The 16,344-nt window shown below is 43.7% G+C and overlaps 1 protein-coding gene across 18 annotated transcripts in view; it reads right to left on the bottom strand.

Annotated features, from left to right (window-relative positions):
* Itpr1 (inositol 1,4,5-trisphosphate receptor type 1) overlaps nt 1-16,344 on the bottom strand; it is a 343,419-nt gene that overhangs the window by 36,674 nt on the left and 290,401 nt on the right. For all 18 annotated transcript variants that reach the window (XM_076567490.1, XM_076567491.1, XM_076567493.1 and 15 more), the window contains 3 exons: nt 15,214-15,336; nt 8,401-8,576; nt 3,792-3,956 (listed from right to left, as the gene is read on the bottom strand). In XM_076567490.1, coding sequence (XP_076423605.1) covers nt 3,792-3,956; nt 8,401-8,576; nt 15,214-15,336 — 464 coding nt within the window. The remainder of the gene's footprint in view (nt 1-3,791; nt 3,957-8,400; nt 8,577-15,213; nt 15,337-16,344) is intronic.

The following is a 16,344-nucleotide window of genomic DNA, read 5'->3' as shown; positions in this document are numbered from 1 at the left end:
GGGGTTTTGCTAATCAATGTGCCTCCTGTCCTCATGTCTAGACAGCCCTGAAAGGTTTGGTCTTCACTGTGGCTTTGGGTAACTGTGCACAGTGCAGTTAGTCATGGGGAAAGCACCTGGGCTCTTGACTCTGTTTCTGATTTACAACAAGATGCTGACTGAGCCTCTCAGGACCGCCGTCTCCTCATCTGTAAAATGAGTGCATGGAAATGGCTGGTCTCTCAATGTCTTCCAGTTTCGAATTTTATATCTGAGGCCATTTTCTGGCCAATTAACTTTTCCCCCTGCCTCACTCCAATCTGTGTCCTGAAACTAGTTTCCTAGAGGGAACTGGGTAAAGTAGGAGCCTTAAAAAAAAAAAAGGAAGCAAGGAGGTAGTACTTAATCTACAAAAGGCAAGAAAGACTGTCACCATTAACGTTGGTTAAATATTGTCTAGTGACTCAGTACTAAAGTACTAAGAGCATGTCACAAAATGAACAAAGGGTACTCATCTTCTGCGGGTGGGGGGGGTCACAGAGACACAACAGATTAAACTAGAGAAGACTATTATGGTTTTATTTTTTAATAATTTTGAATTTTAAACAATAAACACATACTATTTATAAAAGGAAAACCTTCTTTTAATTAAACAAACAAACAAAAATTGACCCATGTTTAAAGTAGAAAATTTAGAAAAGAAATAGTACAAAGGAAAAAAAAACCTAATAATTCCATCATCTACAGACATCCACTCATGCTACTCCTTTGAAAAAAATGTAATGTATAGATATTAAAAAATATTGTAATAATGACATATAGTCACTCTCAGACAACATTCAGGAACATTTCATGTCAAATGATCTCTTACTAGTATATGGAAAAAATACACATAACATAGCCAATATAATTTTTTGAATAGTCAAGATATTTTCAATTGTGTTATCACAATTGCTTTTGTGATGAGTATCTGTGAATATGCCTGTATACACACCTGCCTACTTATGGCTTTCTAATTTCCAGAAGCAGAAACTCAGAGTTCCTATTGCCATTCAAGCATGCTGTATCAATTTATATTTAGTAAATAAAAATCTATAACCATTGTGTGCTCATGGCCACCAGACCAGGAATTATGATGATTTTTTTAACCTTTCCTCAAGTGACAAGTTAAACTCAGAAACCCGTGGATGTTTTAATGAGCTTGTCTAGGTTTGGCACTTAGGGATGAACATGTCTCCATGTTAAGTGACCATCTGGAGTCCTCACTCTGTCACCTGCCACTTACGAACTTTGTATACTGTCATCTCAGGTGTTAAGATTTTCTTAAGAATACAACTAGAAATGCAGGCTTGAGGCCAGGTCCAGACAGTCTCAGGGGCCATGGCACTTTAATTAGGCCAAGGGATCACTGTCCATTCCTTCTCCCCTCCTGGGTTGTCTAAGATGAGGAAGCTCTGACTACCCAGGGGCCACTAGATTTCTCTGCTGGAAGTCTCTTGGTTTCACAGAAAACCCAGGTGTGTTTTGAACATGGGAGGTTTGCTTTCTCTGTGGGATAATTTGAACAGTTTCACTATTATGTTTTGGGTTCTCATCAGACACATTCAATATATATATATATATATATATATATATATATATATATATATATATATATATATATATATATATATCAAGAAAAGGAGCTCACAGGCAAGCCAAGGCTCAGAGAACCCCGAGAAGCACATAGGAGAAGCATTCATGATGATCTAGACTGACCCCACTGTGCTTCCATGATAGATAGGTGAGAGTTTGGAAAGCACAGATGTAAACTGCAGTATGAAACACTGGTTTCACAGAGGCAAAGGCTTGCCCATGTTCTCAAGATGAATGAGCTTCGGATTTGGGGGACCAACTTACTATGTGATTTAGGGCAGAAGTTATCTAACCTTACTATGCCTCATAATCCTCAGCTGTGAACTGAGGATATCGTCTACCTCAAAAGTAGGGTGAGAGTGTGGGAGAAGTATGTACTTGCAAAGAGGTAGCAGCTACTGTCTTGTGGATGGGAAGGCTCTGAGGTAAGGAATGTTCATCTCATCCCACTCTGTCCTGTGCATTTAGGAAGGGCCCTGGCTGACTCCACAAATGACTCAAAGGACAAGGATGAAAATGAAGATAAAAGGAAACAAGATCAATAGAAGGGGGACCAGCAGGGAAAGCCACACTCCAGAAGGAGAGATGGCAATGGGTCAAAGGGGAGTGTGTCCCTTGGGAGAGACCCCCCCCCCATGAGCAGGAACCAAAGAGAGGACCCACTGACCTCTGTTACTCTACCCATGGTGGACAGGAGTTTGCTGGACTGCTGGATGTGGGTCTTCTGGACTCACAGGCTGAATCTCTGTCCAGGGATGTTGTTGCAGGACACAGAAAGGTTCCGGAATAGATACAGGGCTCTAAAGATTTCTAATGTGGAATGACCAAAATCGGCCACATAATGGCACTCACGAGTATATCCTGCAACCTCTTTGCCTAAAACCTCAAAGTATAGCCAGACAGATTCTGAAACTAGAGAAAATAATCCATTCTGTTTAGCCTGCCAACATCCACCACTAATGGAATGAGCTAATCCTGGTGAATTCTTGATGATAGTCTGCATGGGAGCAAGAAGAGAGGATGGCAAAGGTAAGAAGAACAAGCTACCGTGTGCCTCTGCCTGTTCAGATGATGCAAACAGCATCCCTGCCACGGAAATAGCCTTCTCACTTGTGAGGAAACTGAGGCCCAGACAAAAGCAAATAGCTCAGAAACCATAGAGCTAGCACTGCCTGAAAGGACTTTCCCCATCTGCCTTTTCTAAATCTCTTCCTTTCCTTTTCTCTCCCTTCCTTCCCTCCTTTCCTCCCTCTCTCCCTTCTTCCTATCTTCCCTCCCTCCATCTCTTAAGCCAGTACTGAGGCCTTGAACATTTTTTTTTTTTTTAATTTTTGTTTTTTTTTCGAGACAGGGTTTCTCTGTGTAGCTTTGCGCCTTTCCTGGAACTCACTTGGTAGCCCAGGCTGGCCTCGAACTCACAGAGATCTGCCTGCCTCTGCCTCCCAAGTGCTGGGATTAAAGGCGTGCGCCACCACTGCCCGGCACGGCCTTGAACATTTTTGAACTTCATATTTTTTTATTTCTTGTGTTTTCACGATAGGTCAAGTTTATGCTTCTTGCCATGTTATGTAGGTACGATGAAATTTCTTATCTCCAAATGCTATAGACCTAGGTTTCCTCTGAGTACAGGACAGGAAATCATTATTCGGTTTGTAACTTAATCTGCACCCAAGAAAGGGGACAGAACCAATCCACAGACTGTCAAGGCCTTAACCACCTGGCTCCATGGGAACAAAATCACCTTTATCTAGCAAGCTCATTGTCATGGGTCTTGAGGCTTTGCATGTTACTCCTATTTTGGTCCTGACATGTTTGCATTGAGAGACAGATCCCAGGGGACTGTGGATGATAGTGTCAAACATATCCATCTTGGCAAGTGCTACCTGAGTCAGAGAAGCAGACACATATATAAAAACACCTGAGCCTCATGGCCACCTCTTCCATGAGTGGAAACTACAGATGTGTCACACACAGGGCACAATAGGATTATGTACTATCAGGTTCCCAGGAGCTGCCTCGATTCCTATGTCATTTTTCTCTCAGATCATTCCAAGACCGGATGCAGTTGGGCTTGACGTTACAGGACCAGGCACACTAGCTGCTATTTGAAGGTGGGGGCTGTGATAAGAGAAGACACAGCTCTCCATGTGAGAAATACGCGAACACCTGACACTCACCAGCAAACTATAGAAGAACTCGTGTACGAAGAGGCCCATGGCACAGATCAGCAGGTACAGCAGATGATAGAGGAACTCCACATCCAGAACCATGGCTCGGTAGCCTCTGGTGAACGTCCCACAGTTGCCCACAAAGCTCATCAGGAAGATGATTTTATTGCAGACCTGAGAACAGGGGGTGGAGGGAAGGGTCAGAAGGTGCAGACCATGCTCAGCTGTGCGCGAGAACCCGAGAGGAGCTTCACCGCCGAGTGCCCGCCACGCCCACTCACAACTGTCCCAATACTCTAAGTCCTCCCAGTCCTTTGCTTTCCAGGCATACTACAAGTCACGTGGTAGTCAGGTAATTTCATGTGCACCAGTAATCAAGCAGCACTTGTGTACGGCAAAAACAAAATTAACACATACTGAAATGACCGTTTTCGAAATGAACCATTTCTAACGTTCTTATATGAGTCAGTCAAACACAGAAGTCGCCTCTATCCACGAACTCGGTGATCAGCGTGATTACCGTGTACTGTCTAAGCCCAGCTCCATTCCAGATGTTACAGAGGTGGAACTTAATGAGAAGTGGACAATTCTCATCTTTTTTTTTTTTTTTTTTTTTTTTTTTCCTGACATGTTCACAAGTAAGACGAGCGTTTTCTTGAGAAACAAAAAATAAGGTTTGCCAGGATGAGCTCTTTCTCCTGGACTTCTTTCTGGGAAGGACTTCTGATCTTCCCATGGGGATCCACTCTTTCCAAGAAGCAGCTTCATCCTGGCCAATCACAATGTTCTATTCTTCTGGATATGACGACTGTTCAAGGGTAGTTACATGACCAAATGAAGCCAATGAACCCCAGGGGCATTACCCTGGGCTTATAGTAAAAGACAATTTTGTTTTTTCTACTTACCTTGACCTTGAAGGCATATGAGCTTGGGGCTGCTGGCCTCTTCTTACTGTACCACAGTTCATGAAACCACAACAGTACAGAGAACACAGAGCCGAACCAAGGGACACAGGAACTAGGCCCTGATGCCACTACCCAAGCCCCATATTCAGCTACGCCTGAAGCCAGGCCCTTGATTTCTATGACAAAAGGAACCAATGCATTGCACCCTCTTCTTCAGCTAGCATGGGCTTCCTGACACTGACTACTGCAGGGACCCTGACTTATCTACTGGCTAAGACATTTGTATTTGGGTAGAAACCCCGTGACTGGAAGTCCATCTCTAGTACCACGTTAACAGAAAAGGCTGGGAGAAAGCTCTTCGAATGCACTCGGGAGAACCGTCTTCCTCTACCCTAGCTCCCTTGGCACCAGGTGCACAGCTATCCTGCCAGCTAATCTGTAGGCCAGTGTAAGTGAGCTCCCTGACAATCAGATACATGAGGACGCCAGCACACACAGAGAACCTCAGGCTTTCTCAAGCAGGCTCAACATACAATAGGCCAGGTTTGCCCTGAGTTCTAACCCTGTGGGTAAGAGTCCCTCACAGGGTAGCAAAGCATGGCTGACTCTGGATGGAGTTTTAGAGGGGGGTTTGGAGAGACGAGGGACAATCATAATCCAGTTCATGTCACCGAACCTCCAACATACCCACGTTTTAAAAATCTGAAGAGGGCCGGGGGTGGGGGAATCTGGGGGGGTGGTGGCACACGCCTTTAATCCCAGCACTCAGGAGGCAGAGGCAGGCGGATCTCTGTGAGTTCGAGGCCAGCCTGGGCTACCAAGTGAGTTCCAGGAAAGGCGCAAAGCTACACAGAGAAACCCGGTCTCAAAAAACCAAAAAAAAAAAAAAAAAAAACTCTGAAGAGGCCGACAATCCACATCACCCCACTTACTCTTCTCTTTAACATCGTTCACTGCTTCCCCAGCAAGTATCTCTTGCTCATGGACTCAGCCCATTGCCCTACTCCATATTGACTCTGCTTGACCAGCTTTTTTTTTTTCTTTGTCTTTCTGAGACAGGGTTTCTCTGTGTAGTTTTGGTGCCTGTCCTGGATCTCGCTCTGTAGACCAGGCCGGCCTTGAACTCACAAAGATCTGCCTGGCTCTGTCTCCTGAGTGCTGGGACTAAAGGTGTGCGCCACCACTGCCCGGCTGCTTGACCAGCTTTTGATCTAGCTTCTCCTCCATCTCCAAGGGATTCTGCCTGTATATCTCACATCTTCGCTTATGCTCTGAGCGCATCTATCTGAGCTTCCTTCAGCACAAGACTCATCAACCTGGTCCTAACCTTAACCTTGGTGCTCTACCTTTTTGATATCACCCTAGCCTCCTCCCCCAGCCTTCATCTGTCTGTTCAGCTACTCTTCCTTCTCCCATACAGTATAGGTGGTGTCTCTTGCTAAAAAAAAATAATAAAAATAAAAAAACAAACCTCTAAGTGGTTATTTATGATAGCTGTCCTGGCCTCCACAGCTAATGCATTTCAAATGGTAATTAACTGTCTAACTTGAGGATTCCTTGCAAGTGGTTTGTGTTAAAGATGTGTTGTCTGTGGAATGATTTAAGGACAGAGGAAAAAAAAACTAGACAGTATACGGTAGGCAATTTCTGAGGTCCATCCATCTGTCAGTCCATCCATCCATCCATCCACCCATCTCAGGGCAGGGGATGGGAGTGGGAGAGGATTTGAGATTTCCAAAGACTAGGGCCATTCCCGCTTGGCCTTCTCTGCCTCCTCCTTGGGGATCAATTTGTGGGCTCTCAGCGGTTCCTGCTGTCATACCTTTGCTCTGCCATCAATGGACTCAACTTCCTGAGATCCTAAGCCCAATTAAAGGCTCTATAAGTTGCCTTAGATATAGTGTTTTGTCACAGCAGCCGAAAGGCAATTAATACCCATAATAAACCTGTCCCTTTTATTGCCCACCCAATCAAGACGGCAATGCTTCTCTTGCTTAAAGAAAAAGACCTTGCCACGGTTTGTTAAGGATATGGCTCTGCCTTTTTGCCTACCCTGTGATGTTCTTTCCTTCACCCTGTGATACCTCTACCTTGTTTCTTATGTCTGCAGGATGACTCAGCCTTACCACACCTGATCAAAAGCACCGCCAGAGCCCCAAAAGGCCTCCCTGCCTACAGTACCTCCCACCCTAGTCTACAGAACACGGATGAATGAATTTTCTAGAATGCCTTTGTACAAATCACCTTGTCCAAACACCGCAAGCACTTCCTACCAAGGTGAACAGAGTCTCCCAGCATTTATTCCATATAAAATTATTCCCAACTGACACATCTACAGAACAATGGATTAAAGCATTTTGGAAACACGTCTACGCAGGTTCTCTTCCTCAGAGATTTGTGATCATTTCTGTAGGTCTCTGACAAATCTTAAAAATCACAACACCTTTGATTTTGCTGAACCCAGTACTTCCTGTATGGATTTTGCCATTGAACCTTTTTTTTTTTTTTTTAAAATTTCACACCTAACATTTCCCACCATGGATAGATGTTTTGGAAATAGATGTAGACCTGGAAGTTGAGGTCCTAGATGGATTTCTCCTAGAGTTCAGTGTCCCAGGGTTAGTCCCCACCCGAAACACAGGCCTCCAGTCTGTTGCTCCAGTTCAGTCTAAGAGGCCTAAAACAAGCAAGATGCTTTTCTGAGTCTGGCACTTCCTGGCCTCACCTTTCCTATTCTTTAAGGCACAACTTCATAGGGTGTGGTGGCAGACACCTGAAATCTTATAACTCTGGAAGGCTGAGGCAGGACGATCACGAGTTTAAGGCCAGCATGGGCTATGTAGTGAATTTAAGACCAGCCTGGGCTACATAGACTAACCTTGGCTACACAGCAAGATTGTCTCAAAGCCGAAAGCAAAGCAACAAAACACAATTTCAACCCTGATGCTTTCTCTGGGTTTATCTTGCCAGAATCCCGCTGCTTCGGCTGTATGAACCCCCAGACATGGTTGTGTATTACCCTTATTTTTCTGACACTTCCATGATTTGTACAGCCACCTCAGCTTTCTTATATGCTTTGAATAGAAACCCAAACCAAAGGAAGGTGCTTTTAGATTCCCATCATCCCTTTCATGTCTGAATTTTCTCTTGTCCTCCACCAACAGCCCTGTGCCACCTACAGCCTTCCCTCAGCCACCACCATTTCCTAAGGACCCCTGGAATCCCTTCAACTATGACCACATTCCCATGTGTTCCACTGACAGCTAATAGCGATCCTGAATTCTCTTCTCTCCCCACTTCCTCCGTCTGTTTTTTTTTTTTTTAACAGCTCCTATAACCTCTCCCCTCTTTCCTATGTGAGCCTTTGAGAAGTGAGCGCTGTGTTAATATTTGATCATTTGACTTACTGGCTGAAAACCTACAGCCCAAACAAACCTTTGGCCTGACTGGTCAAACCAACTTGAACTTCCTTTGCTGCTACTATTACTGTCTAGCTCTTGAGAGGGCTACTTCCAAGGAAAGAGCTTGTTGAGGCCCAAATGATGCCCTTGGAGACTCAATTTACTCTGAAGAGGTCAAAGGAAGATGCCAATCTAACAACATTTTTTTTTTTTTCTGGACTGAAAACATATGCCAAGATGCTTGGGACCAAATGGAAAACATTCCTATTAACTCACAAACAAGAATTGCGCTATAAAGCGATTCATACTTACATTGAAAGCTCCCAGAAGAAACAGTGTAGGTTGTAACCCAACTGAAAATATCAATCGTAGGATTGTGGAAGCGATTAAGGCCCGGATGCCATGGGGCTTGGGCAGAGCAATGACGATTGCCAGAGAGATGAGCATGGCTGTCCACAGGAGGCCTGACCAGTGTGGCTCTAACGTTCCTGGAAAGACAAAACAGAGTTCTTTGGAATGTGTGCTTTCATGGCATCTAGGTGACAGCTGAAGGCAGGTCTGACGAGATTTTCTTCAGTCTCCTCTCTAAACTATGTTGTTCTGATTTTCACTTCAAATTCTCAAAGTTTCAAGATTTCTAGACTTCCAAGCCAGCATACATGTCCCTTCTGCCTGGAAAATTCTCGGCTCCTCCTGTGTCTCTTGGGTTTAGTTGAGATATTACCAATCTTGACAAGTCATTCCTAGTCAAAAAGAGCAGGCAAAGTGTTCTCCTCCCCACACTTCCTGGTCATTCCTGTAGGCCTGGTATGCTAGGGCAGCTCCCTATCCACCGAGCTACATTCCTGGCTCAAACGCTGCTCATTTCTTTTCTTTTCTTTCTTTCCTTCCTTCCTTTTTTAAATATTTAGTTATTTTTATGTGCACTGGTATTTTGCCTGCATGTATGTCTGTCTGCGTGAGGGTATCAAATTACATGGCGCCGGATTACAGACAGTTGTAAACTGCTATGTGGGTTCTGGGAATTTAACCCGAGTCCTCTGGAAGAGCAGTCAGCACGCTCCTGAGCCCCAAATGATGCTTTTTTCTAACCGTCGTTTTACTTGTCTGTCAGTTTTCGGTTTAGACTTCAAGTTTCTTGAGAAAAGTATCTGGCACAGAGGAGAGACCAGATACTTATTCAACAAATAAAAATGATCCATGGGTCATAATTTACTTCTGGGGATGGAGAGACTGGAAGCCTTTGCTTGCTTTCTATTAAAAATATGCAAAGGAAAACTACAGATTCCATGGCTGAACTTGATTTCCACAAGGGAAGGGGGAAGGCAACTTCTGGCTCTTGGGCATCATCTCCGGTTAGATTACCCCTGCAGTCAACGGGCTTCTACCAGTTTTTGTCATCTCTTGCTATTTCAGGTTCTATTTAGAGTGTCCCACGAGATGTCTTGGTTACATAACACGAGCCAACATGGCTAAAAATACAGTTCTGTAAAACACTCATTAAAAAAAAAAGAAAACACCCCTACTGCAAATGCTGTCACATTTTGAGTCTCCCTCGGATGTAAACAAGCAGTGCCACATGATTCAGGACACTTATGTAAAGGAGCTTTTCCTCTTTAGAATGGCCAGCCGTACAGCACAGCCCAAGAAGAGGTAACTAAGCAGGTGGCTGCTCTTTTTCCAGCTCAGTTCCATCCGCCCAGAGGCATTTTCTCTTCAACAACTGTCCCCCTAGAGCCAGCCACTTGCCTTTTCTCACTTTCGGTATCCTTGAGAAGGAAAAACTGGTTAACAACGGGCACAAAGTGGGCAGTTCAGATCTCCAGGATCCATGTTAATGTTGGGTGGGCGTGGCTCTCCTGTAAACCCAGTGAGTGGGAGGCGGAGACAGGGAATCCTCCGAGCAAGCTCGCTGGGTAGACAAGCTGGGCTCAAGTGAGAGACCTTGCCTCAATATACAAAGTGGAGAATGATCGAGGAAGACATGCAATGTTGATCGTGGGCCCCTACATACATACATATACATATGTGCTCACACGTGTGACCACACACACCACACACACCGAAAATTAAAAAAATAAAAGAAAAAGAAATGGGCACAAAGGCACGTAAGGTTTATGCAAACTCAAAATGTGGATTCTGGGGGCATATGTACCATTTTGTGCACATTTCACAACTGTCACACATCATATTCTCTCTCCTGTTCTCATCAATTATCATTTATCTCGGCCCCCTCTGTCAACCTATGGGTTGGTGCAGTATCTATACTTTAAAGGGAATCCAGTTTTTATGTATTTTCTTCAAAGTGATATAGTAAATGGCCAGAAGTTACATGCCTCTAATGTTAATAGTCTTTAGCTACTATTAAAAAAAAGAATTCACTGTAAGCACAGATAGAGAATTTTGGCAGTTTATAGTTACATGACCATCATAGGATGTTCTCACCACAATCAAGACACAGAACGTGCTTACCCTGACAAACATGAGCACCCTGACAGATTTCCTGGAGCTCTCTGCAGTTTATGTGTTGCCCCATCCCTACCCTGAGGCTACCATGAGTGTGTTTTCTGTTACTATAATCTTGCGTTTCTCACGAAAATGGAGAAAGAACTGTATTAGTAGGTAGTCTTTCGTGTATGACTAATTAGTGTTTAAGAATCAGGCTGGTTACTCCTACGTCACTGTTTTTATTGCTGAGTTACTATGGATGTACCACAATTTATTTATTCACTCAATAATGAATGGATATTTGTGGTCATCCCAGTGTGGACATATTCAGAATGATGCTACTAGAACATTCAAGTGCTAACCTTGGAGTGGAATTGATGCTGTTGTTTCTTTTGAATAAACACAGGGAAGTAGACTGTTGGCTCTTATGTATAATGTCCAACTTTGTGAGACACTGCCATACTGCTTTCCAAAGAGATTGCACCTTTTTGCCTTTCATTAGCCCTTGAGTGTTGACAGTCTTTTGTAGAAATATATCACTGTTGTGCTAATTTGTAATTGACTGACAACTCACGATGTGGGCTATCTTTTCATGTACCTATTGGTCATTCTTAGATCTTCTTTTGTTATTTATTTGAACAAATACCTTGCCCATTCTTTTACTAGGGTATTCTTTCTATTACAGTGTTTTACGTGTTCATATTCTGCATAAAAGTCCTGATATATTCAGATATATTCTTTGGAAATATTTTCTCCCATTCTCTGACTTACCTTTCATTTTCATAAATGTTTAAAACCATTTAAAACAGATTACTTACTTTTCTTTATTTCCTTCCTTCCTTCCTTCCTTCCTTCCTTCCTTCCTTCCTTCCTTCCTTCCTTCCTTCCTTCCTTCCTTCCTTCCTTCCTTCCTTTTTTGCCAAAGGCAAGGTCACTATGTTGCTCTGGCTGGCCTAAAACATTTTGGGCTTGAACTCACAGAGATCTGCCTGACTCTGCCTTCCATATGCTGGGATTAAAAAAGCCCATACAAGCAAGCCTGGCCTTCAATAGATTCTTAATGTCTTAACCATAAATGTGGCTGGTACAACACTTGCACCCAAGTCCTGAAGAGGCCAATGTAAGAACTTGCTCTCTTCTCCCTATTAACATGGTGCTGAAAACTAGTGCTAGACTCCAAGAGACTTGGTCTAGAAAGAAATCTTGGAGGCAGCTGGAGAAATGTGAATTTGGACTATTATAGGATTTACTGTTAGTTTTGTTACATATGATAATGGCATGGTGGTTATATATATTTTAAAATATGCTTATAAGTTAGAGGCACACTGAAATATTTATGGTCAAAACAACAAAATGTCTAAACTTTTCTAAAATGTTTCAAAAATATAGCAGGGGGCCAGAGGAAACAAGTTTAGCAAAATGCTAATTGTTCAAGCTGGGCTGATGTACATGGCAGTTTGTCATGCTGTTCCTTCCACTCACAGTGAGTTAAAATATTCCAATCATTAGAAAGTTGAAGGAGCCACACTCTCTTTACTTGAGCCATGGTGGCATGCTCACAGACTAAGCAGTATCTGACTCTGTACCAGTACTGTGCTTCCTATATGTGGCTTAGCAGGCTTGGGAGATAGATGCTTTTGAAAAGGAGCTTTTAAGGCCACCGCTGCCCTTGGCTGCTAAGGTCTCATAAGCCACAGAACCACAACACTGTACAAAATAAGGTCATTATGCTCGTCTAAGAGGTATATTTTAGTAATCCTGTTTTTAGGATGCAAGAAATTGTGATGTAAACATACATAGAAAATTTTATTTTGGAAATGCTGGAGATCAAACACTGGCCTTGGTCATGCTTGGCAAACATCCTACTACTGAGCTACACCTACAGAGTCTAATATACTAATCTCACATGAGCATTTTTGGTTTAACAAACCACATCTATTTTCTGAGCAGTATGATTGCAACCATTTTCCTAAAAACAGTTGGTGTTTAGCACAGAAAATTCCCATGGCACGTGTTACAAATGGAAAAAATTCACTCTGATGGTGAACTGCTGTTTCCAAGGTAACGTCAGTCTCCATACCATGAAAGGGGATTTGTAGGTTGAATCAGTCTCCTTTTATTCCCAGGATCTCTGATACTGCTTTCTAGTTAATCCATTGGCATGAAGTTCTAAATCCATGACTCACAATCAGACAAGGAAAACCTTGTCTCCTTCAGGCTAATGAAGGTGGTACCATACCCAGAGTGCACCACCATAGAGTTGGGAGGATCTCAACCATCACCTCATTCAAGGAGTCTCAGATTTGACTGTTAAGGGTTCAGCCTTCTACAACTATTTTGTAAGAACCTTCTAGGCATTTCTGAAGCCACACCAAAGCCTCAGCATCCTGACTATGTGTCAGCATCTAGTAATATAGGGAATATCATGGAGTAACAAAAGAGGCATATACAGAGTCATATGACCAGTGGCCAACAAACCCCTGTCTAGAATTCCACAGTATGAAGGCTAATACTGAAGCGTGTGTGTGTGTATGTGTGTGTGTGTGGGGGGGTTTCAATTCACTGTCCCCAGACACTGACCTGGATGCTGGTACCAACAACCAGTGAAGAAAACAGTTGGGTGAATCATTAAAATCTGTTTGAAATATCAGTTTTAGAGAGATGGAGGGCACATAAAAACACATGCAAAGAAAAGGCTGGGTAATCTGCTGGGATGAACACAGTAACTTCCCTGAGTTGGAAAGAGACCTGGGAAATCATCAATGGAGGTCTGTACTGACTCCCTTACAGCTCTTACCTCCACGGATTAACATCTTGGTTAAGGGAGACACCTCCCCATAGGAAAACTGTAACCCTGTGTTCCAATCAAAAATCTTTTCAAACATAAATACTCATGTTGCTTAATTCAGCATTTATTTAAAGAAAAAAATGCCCCTGGGCCTTTTAGATCATGCTTTGGGGGAGGAGTGACCCTTTAAATGATGCCTTCAACAGAAAACAGAAAAGTTAAGTCCTTGAAAGGGTATGTAGCATTACACAACATGTCATCACTTTAAAGTTGTTCCTTAAATACACTTTTATTGTGCATATGCTGCTTAAATCTACAACTATAATATTCAGCTCAAATATTCTCAGTGTTTTTCTGGGTCTGACTCGGGGCTTCTTTATCCCATTAAGTTTCATACAGGATGCTGGTGGCAGGTTGTTTTACTTAAAGGCAAAGTGGTATGCCAAAAAGCTCTGATGAAAAATTTAGCTAAAAACTGGACCTCCCTGGAGACTGGGATGCATGGGACTGGAAGCATGGCTCCACGCTAGAGCATTTGTCAAGCATGTATGAGGCCTTAGATTGTATCCTTAATGTGGTGAGAAGAAAGATGAGAATCTCTAATAGAAGAGGAACATTTCCCCATAAGGCCAGGGCCTCTCAGACACCAGTTATCAAGCTGAGGGTCCCCCAATAGAAAAATATTGTCCTGTTTGCCTTTTCTCATCAAAACATGTGGAGGGCTCATGTGGATGACTGGAAGGAGGTGGTGGGTGGGGGAAATCCATGAATGGTAGCAGGCAGCTCTCCACAGTCTAAACATTCAAGGAGTACTGGCCACAGTCTCAAGACCTGCCTCACCCCTGACTTGCAAAAGGAAAAGTAGATTCCAGAGGTTTCTTACAGTCTCTAGTCTGAAAACCATTCCAGAAGTGTGGTATGGGAAAACATACAGTGGATTGATTACAAAATGTCTATGCTGTAAGATCAGCTCTCCCACTAACTAGCTTGGCACACTGTCTCTCTCAACTTCTCAGACACATGCTTTCCCCATATGTAAGACATGGGGCTTTAGACAATTTCTGACAGGCTCCATAGCTTCTCTTCTTCTTCTTTTTTTTAAAAAACACTATTTTAAGTTTGATTTAAAGCCAAATCTTGGTTAAAAGCTACTATTTCCTCTTATCTGGAAATGGGTAACTAGGGTCCTAAATGGCATCAATGGTTTCAGTGATAGAAGCTAGGACCCAAGTCATAGCCTTCTTGCTGTCACCAGCTGTTTCCTTGAAACTAAAGATACTGAGTCAGGCATGGTAGAGTATACCTGTGTGCTGGCTAGTTTTATGTCAATGTGACCCAAGCTAGAATCATTTGGGAAGAGGGAACCATCTCTGACTGGGTGTGCAGAATTCGAATTCTCAGACTTTAGGGTATTTTTTTTCCTTCTTTTTATAAATAAGATTTTAATAATATTTTATTTTTAACCTGGAGGCCAGTGGGATTACCTAGTATTTAATTTACTTAAGAACAGAATATCTCAACATGTAGTACAAGTCTGTGTTTCTCCCCAAAAGTTCTGTTAGCAAAATCAAAAAAATAGGCTGAGCAAGCCAAGAGGAGCAAGACAGTAGGCAGCACCCTTCCATGGCCTCTGCTTCATTCGGTTCCTGCCTCCAGGTTCCTGCCCTGACTTCCTTTGATGTTGGACCGTCATGTGAAAGTGCAAGCTGACATAAACCTTTCCTCTCCAAGTTGCTTTGGGTCCTACTGTTTTATCCCAGCAACAGAAATCTTCACTAAGGCAGCCTGTCACCAGAAGGCTGAAGAGGAGAGGAGCATCCTGGGTTCCAGGCTAGCTTGTACTACACAGCAAGAATGCGCCTCTGAAGAATAGAGAAAGATATGGTTACCTCCCCGCACTCCTTTAAATGGGTAGAAAAATGCCACCAGCAGGTTCATTAGGACGGCCAGGTTGAAGGAGATGCTGCTCCAGAAGGACATGTTTCGGGCACACCAGTACAAGACAGGCTGGGCTGGGGAAACAAACGGAGTCTGTGAGCTTGTTGATGATGACAAGTCGGAGTGCTAGAGCTTGGCAGGGCCCTTCCTCCTCCCAGACCCCCACAAGTCCACTTTTGTTCCCAGTTTGGACCACAACAGTAAGAGCGATAACTTGTTTCAAAGCTGGCACACAGTGACAATGACATTGGGTCACTGGAGAACTCACTAACAGAAGACGCACTGGGGTGCAAGGAAAGAAGAGAAGGGCAAAGGCCGGGCCAGCTCAAGGTCCGGCATGCCCCAGTCAGCTCCACCAGTTATGGAATCTGAGGGTTATCCAGAGTTCACACACTATGGTTCTGGTTCTCCCCAGACCTCCAGCACCAGAGGAGATGCTCAGAGAGACCCAAGAATTCAATTAGCCTTTTAGAAATGTCAGGGAGACAGAACATTCAGAGTTGGCCCAGCTGAGCCTCTGACTGGGCCTGGTACCCTTTTCTTGGCTTAAAACCCTCCATTAATTCCCCAGTGCAGGACAGTTACCCCTTTCTCACCACTGAGTCACGTGCCATTTCCTCCAATGGCACATATGATCTCAAAACCAAGGAACTGGGGACGGCAGGTGGCTGACCATGGTCAGTGGCGGAGTTCACATTTCCAAAGGCTCCAGGAGAGAAAGGGTTTGTGATAAAGCTATCACAAAGGGGCAGGGGACACTTGGCACATCGCCGCCTTCTGAAGCCATTGCTTCTGACTGATGATTCTACACCACAGAAGTCACAGAAGGGACTGAAGTGGCCATGGAGGGGACCATGGAGGGGACAGCTTCCACAAGCTAGTGCTCATTAGACATCACACCCCCAGAGCAAAGCACTGGGTTTGTGAGCCAGGATCTCTATCGTGAACCACCTCCCTACCAATGAAATCTTCACTTAACTTTAGGACAGCAGCCAATGACAAATCCAATGATCCTATAACGATGCCTGCCACGGCAGCCAAGCCTCTGGAAACTTCCATCCAAAGAAAGTTATGGAACAATT

Source organism: Peromyscus maniculatus, chromosome 3 (genome assembly GCF_049852395.1).
Source record: "Peromyscus maniculatus bairdii isolate BWxNUB_F1_BW_parent chromosome 3, HU_Pman_BW_mat_3.1, whole genome shotgun sequence".
Classification (NCBI taxonomy): Eukaryota; Metazoa; Chordata; class Mammalia; order Rodentia; family Cricetidae; genus Peromyscus; species Peromyscus maniculatus.
This window is presented reverse-complemented; position numbering and strand designations above follow the sequence as displayed.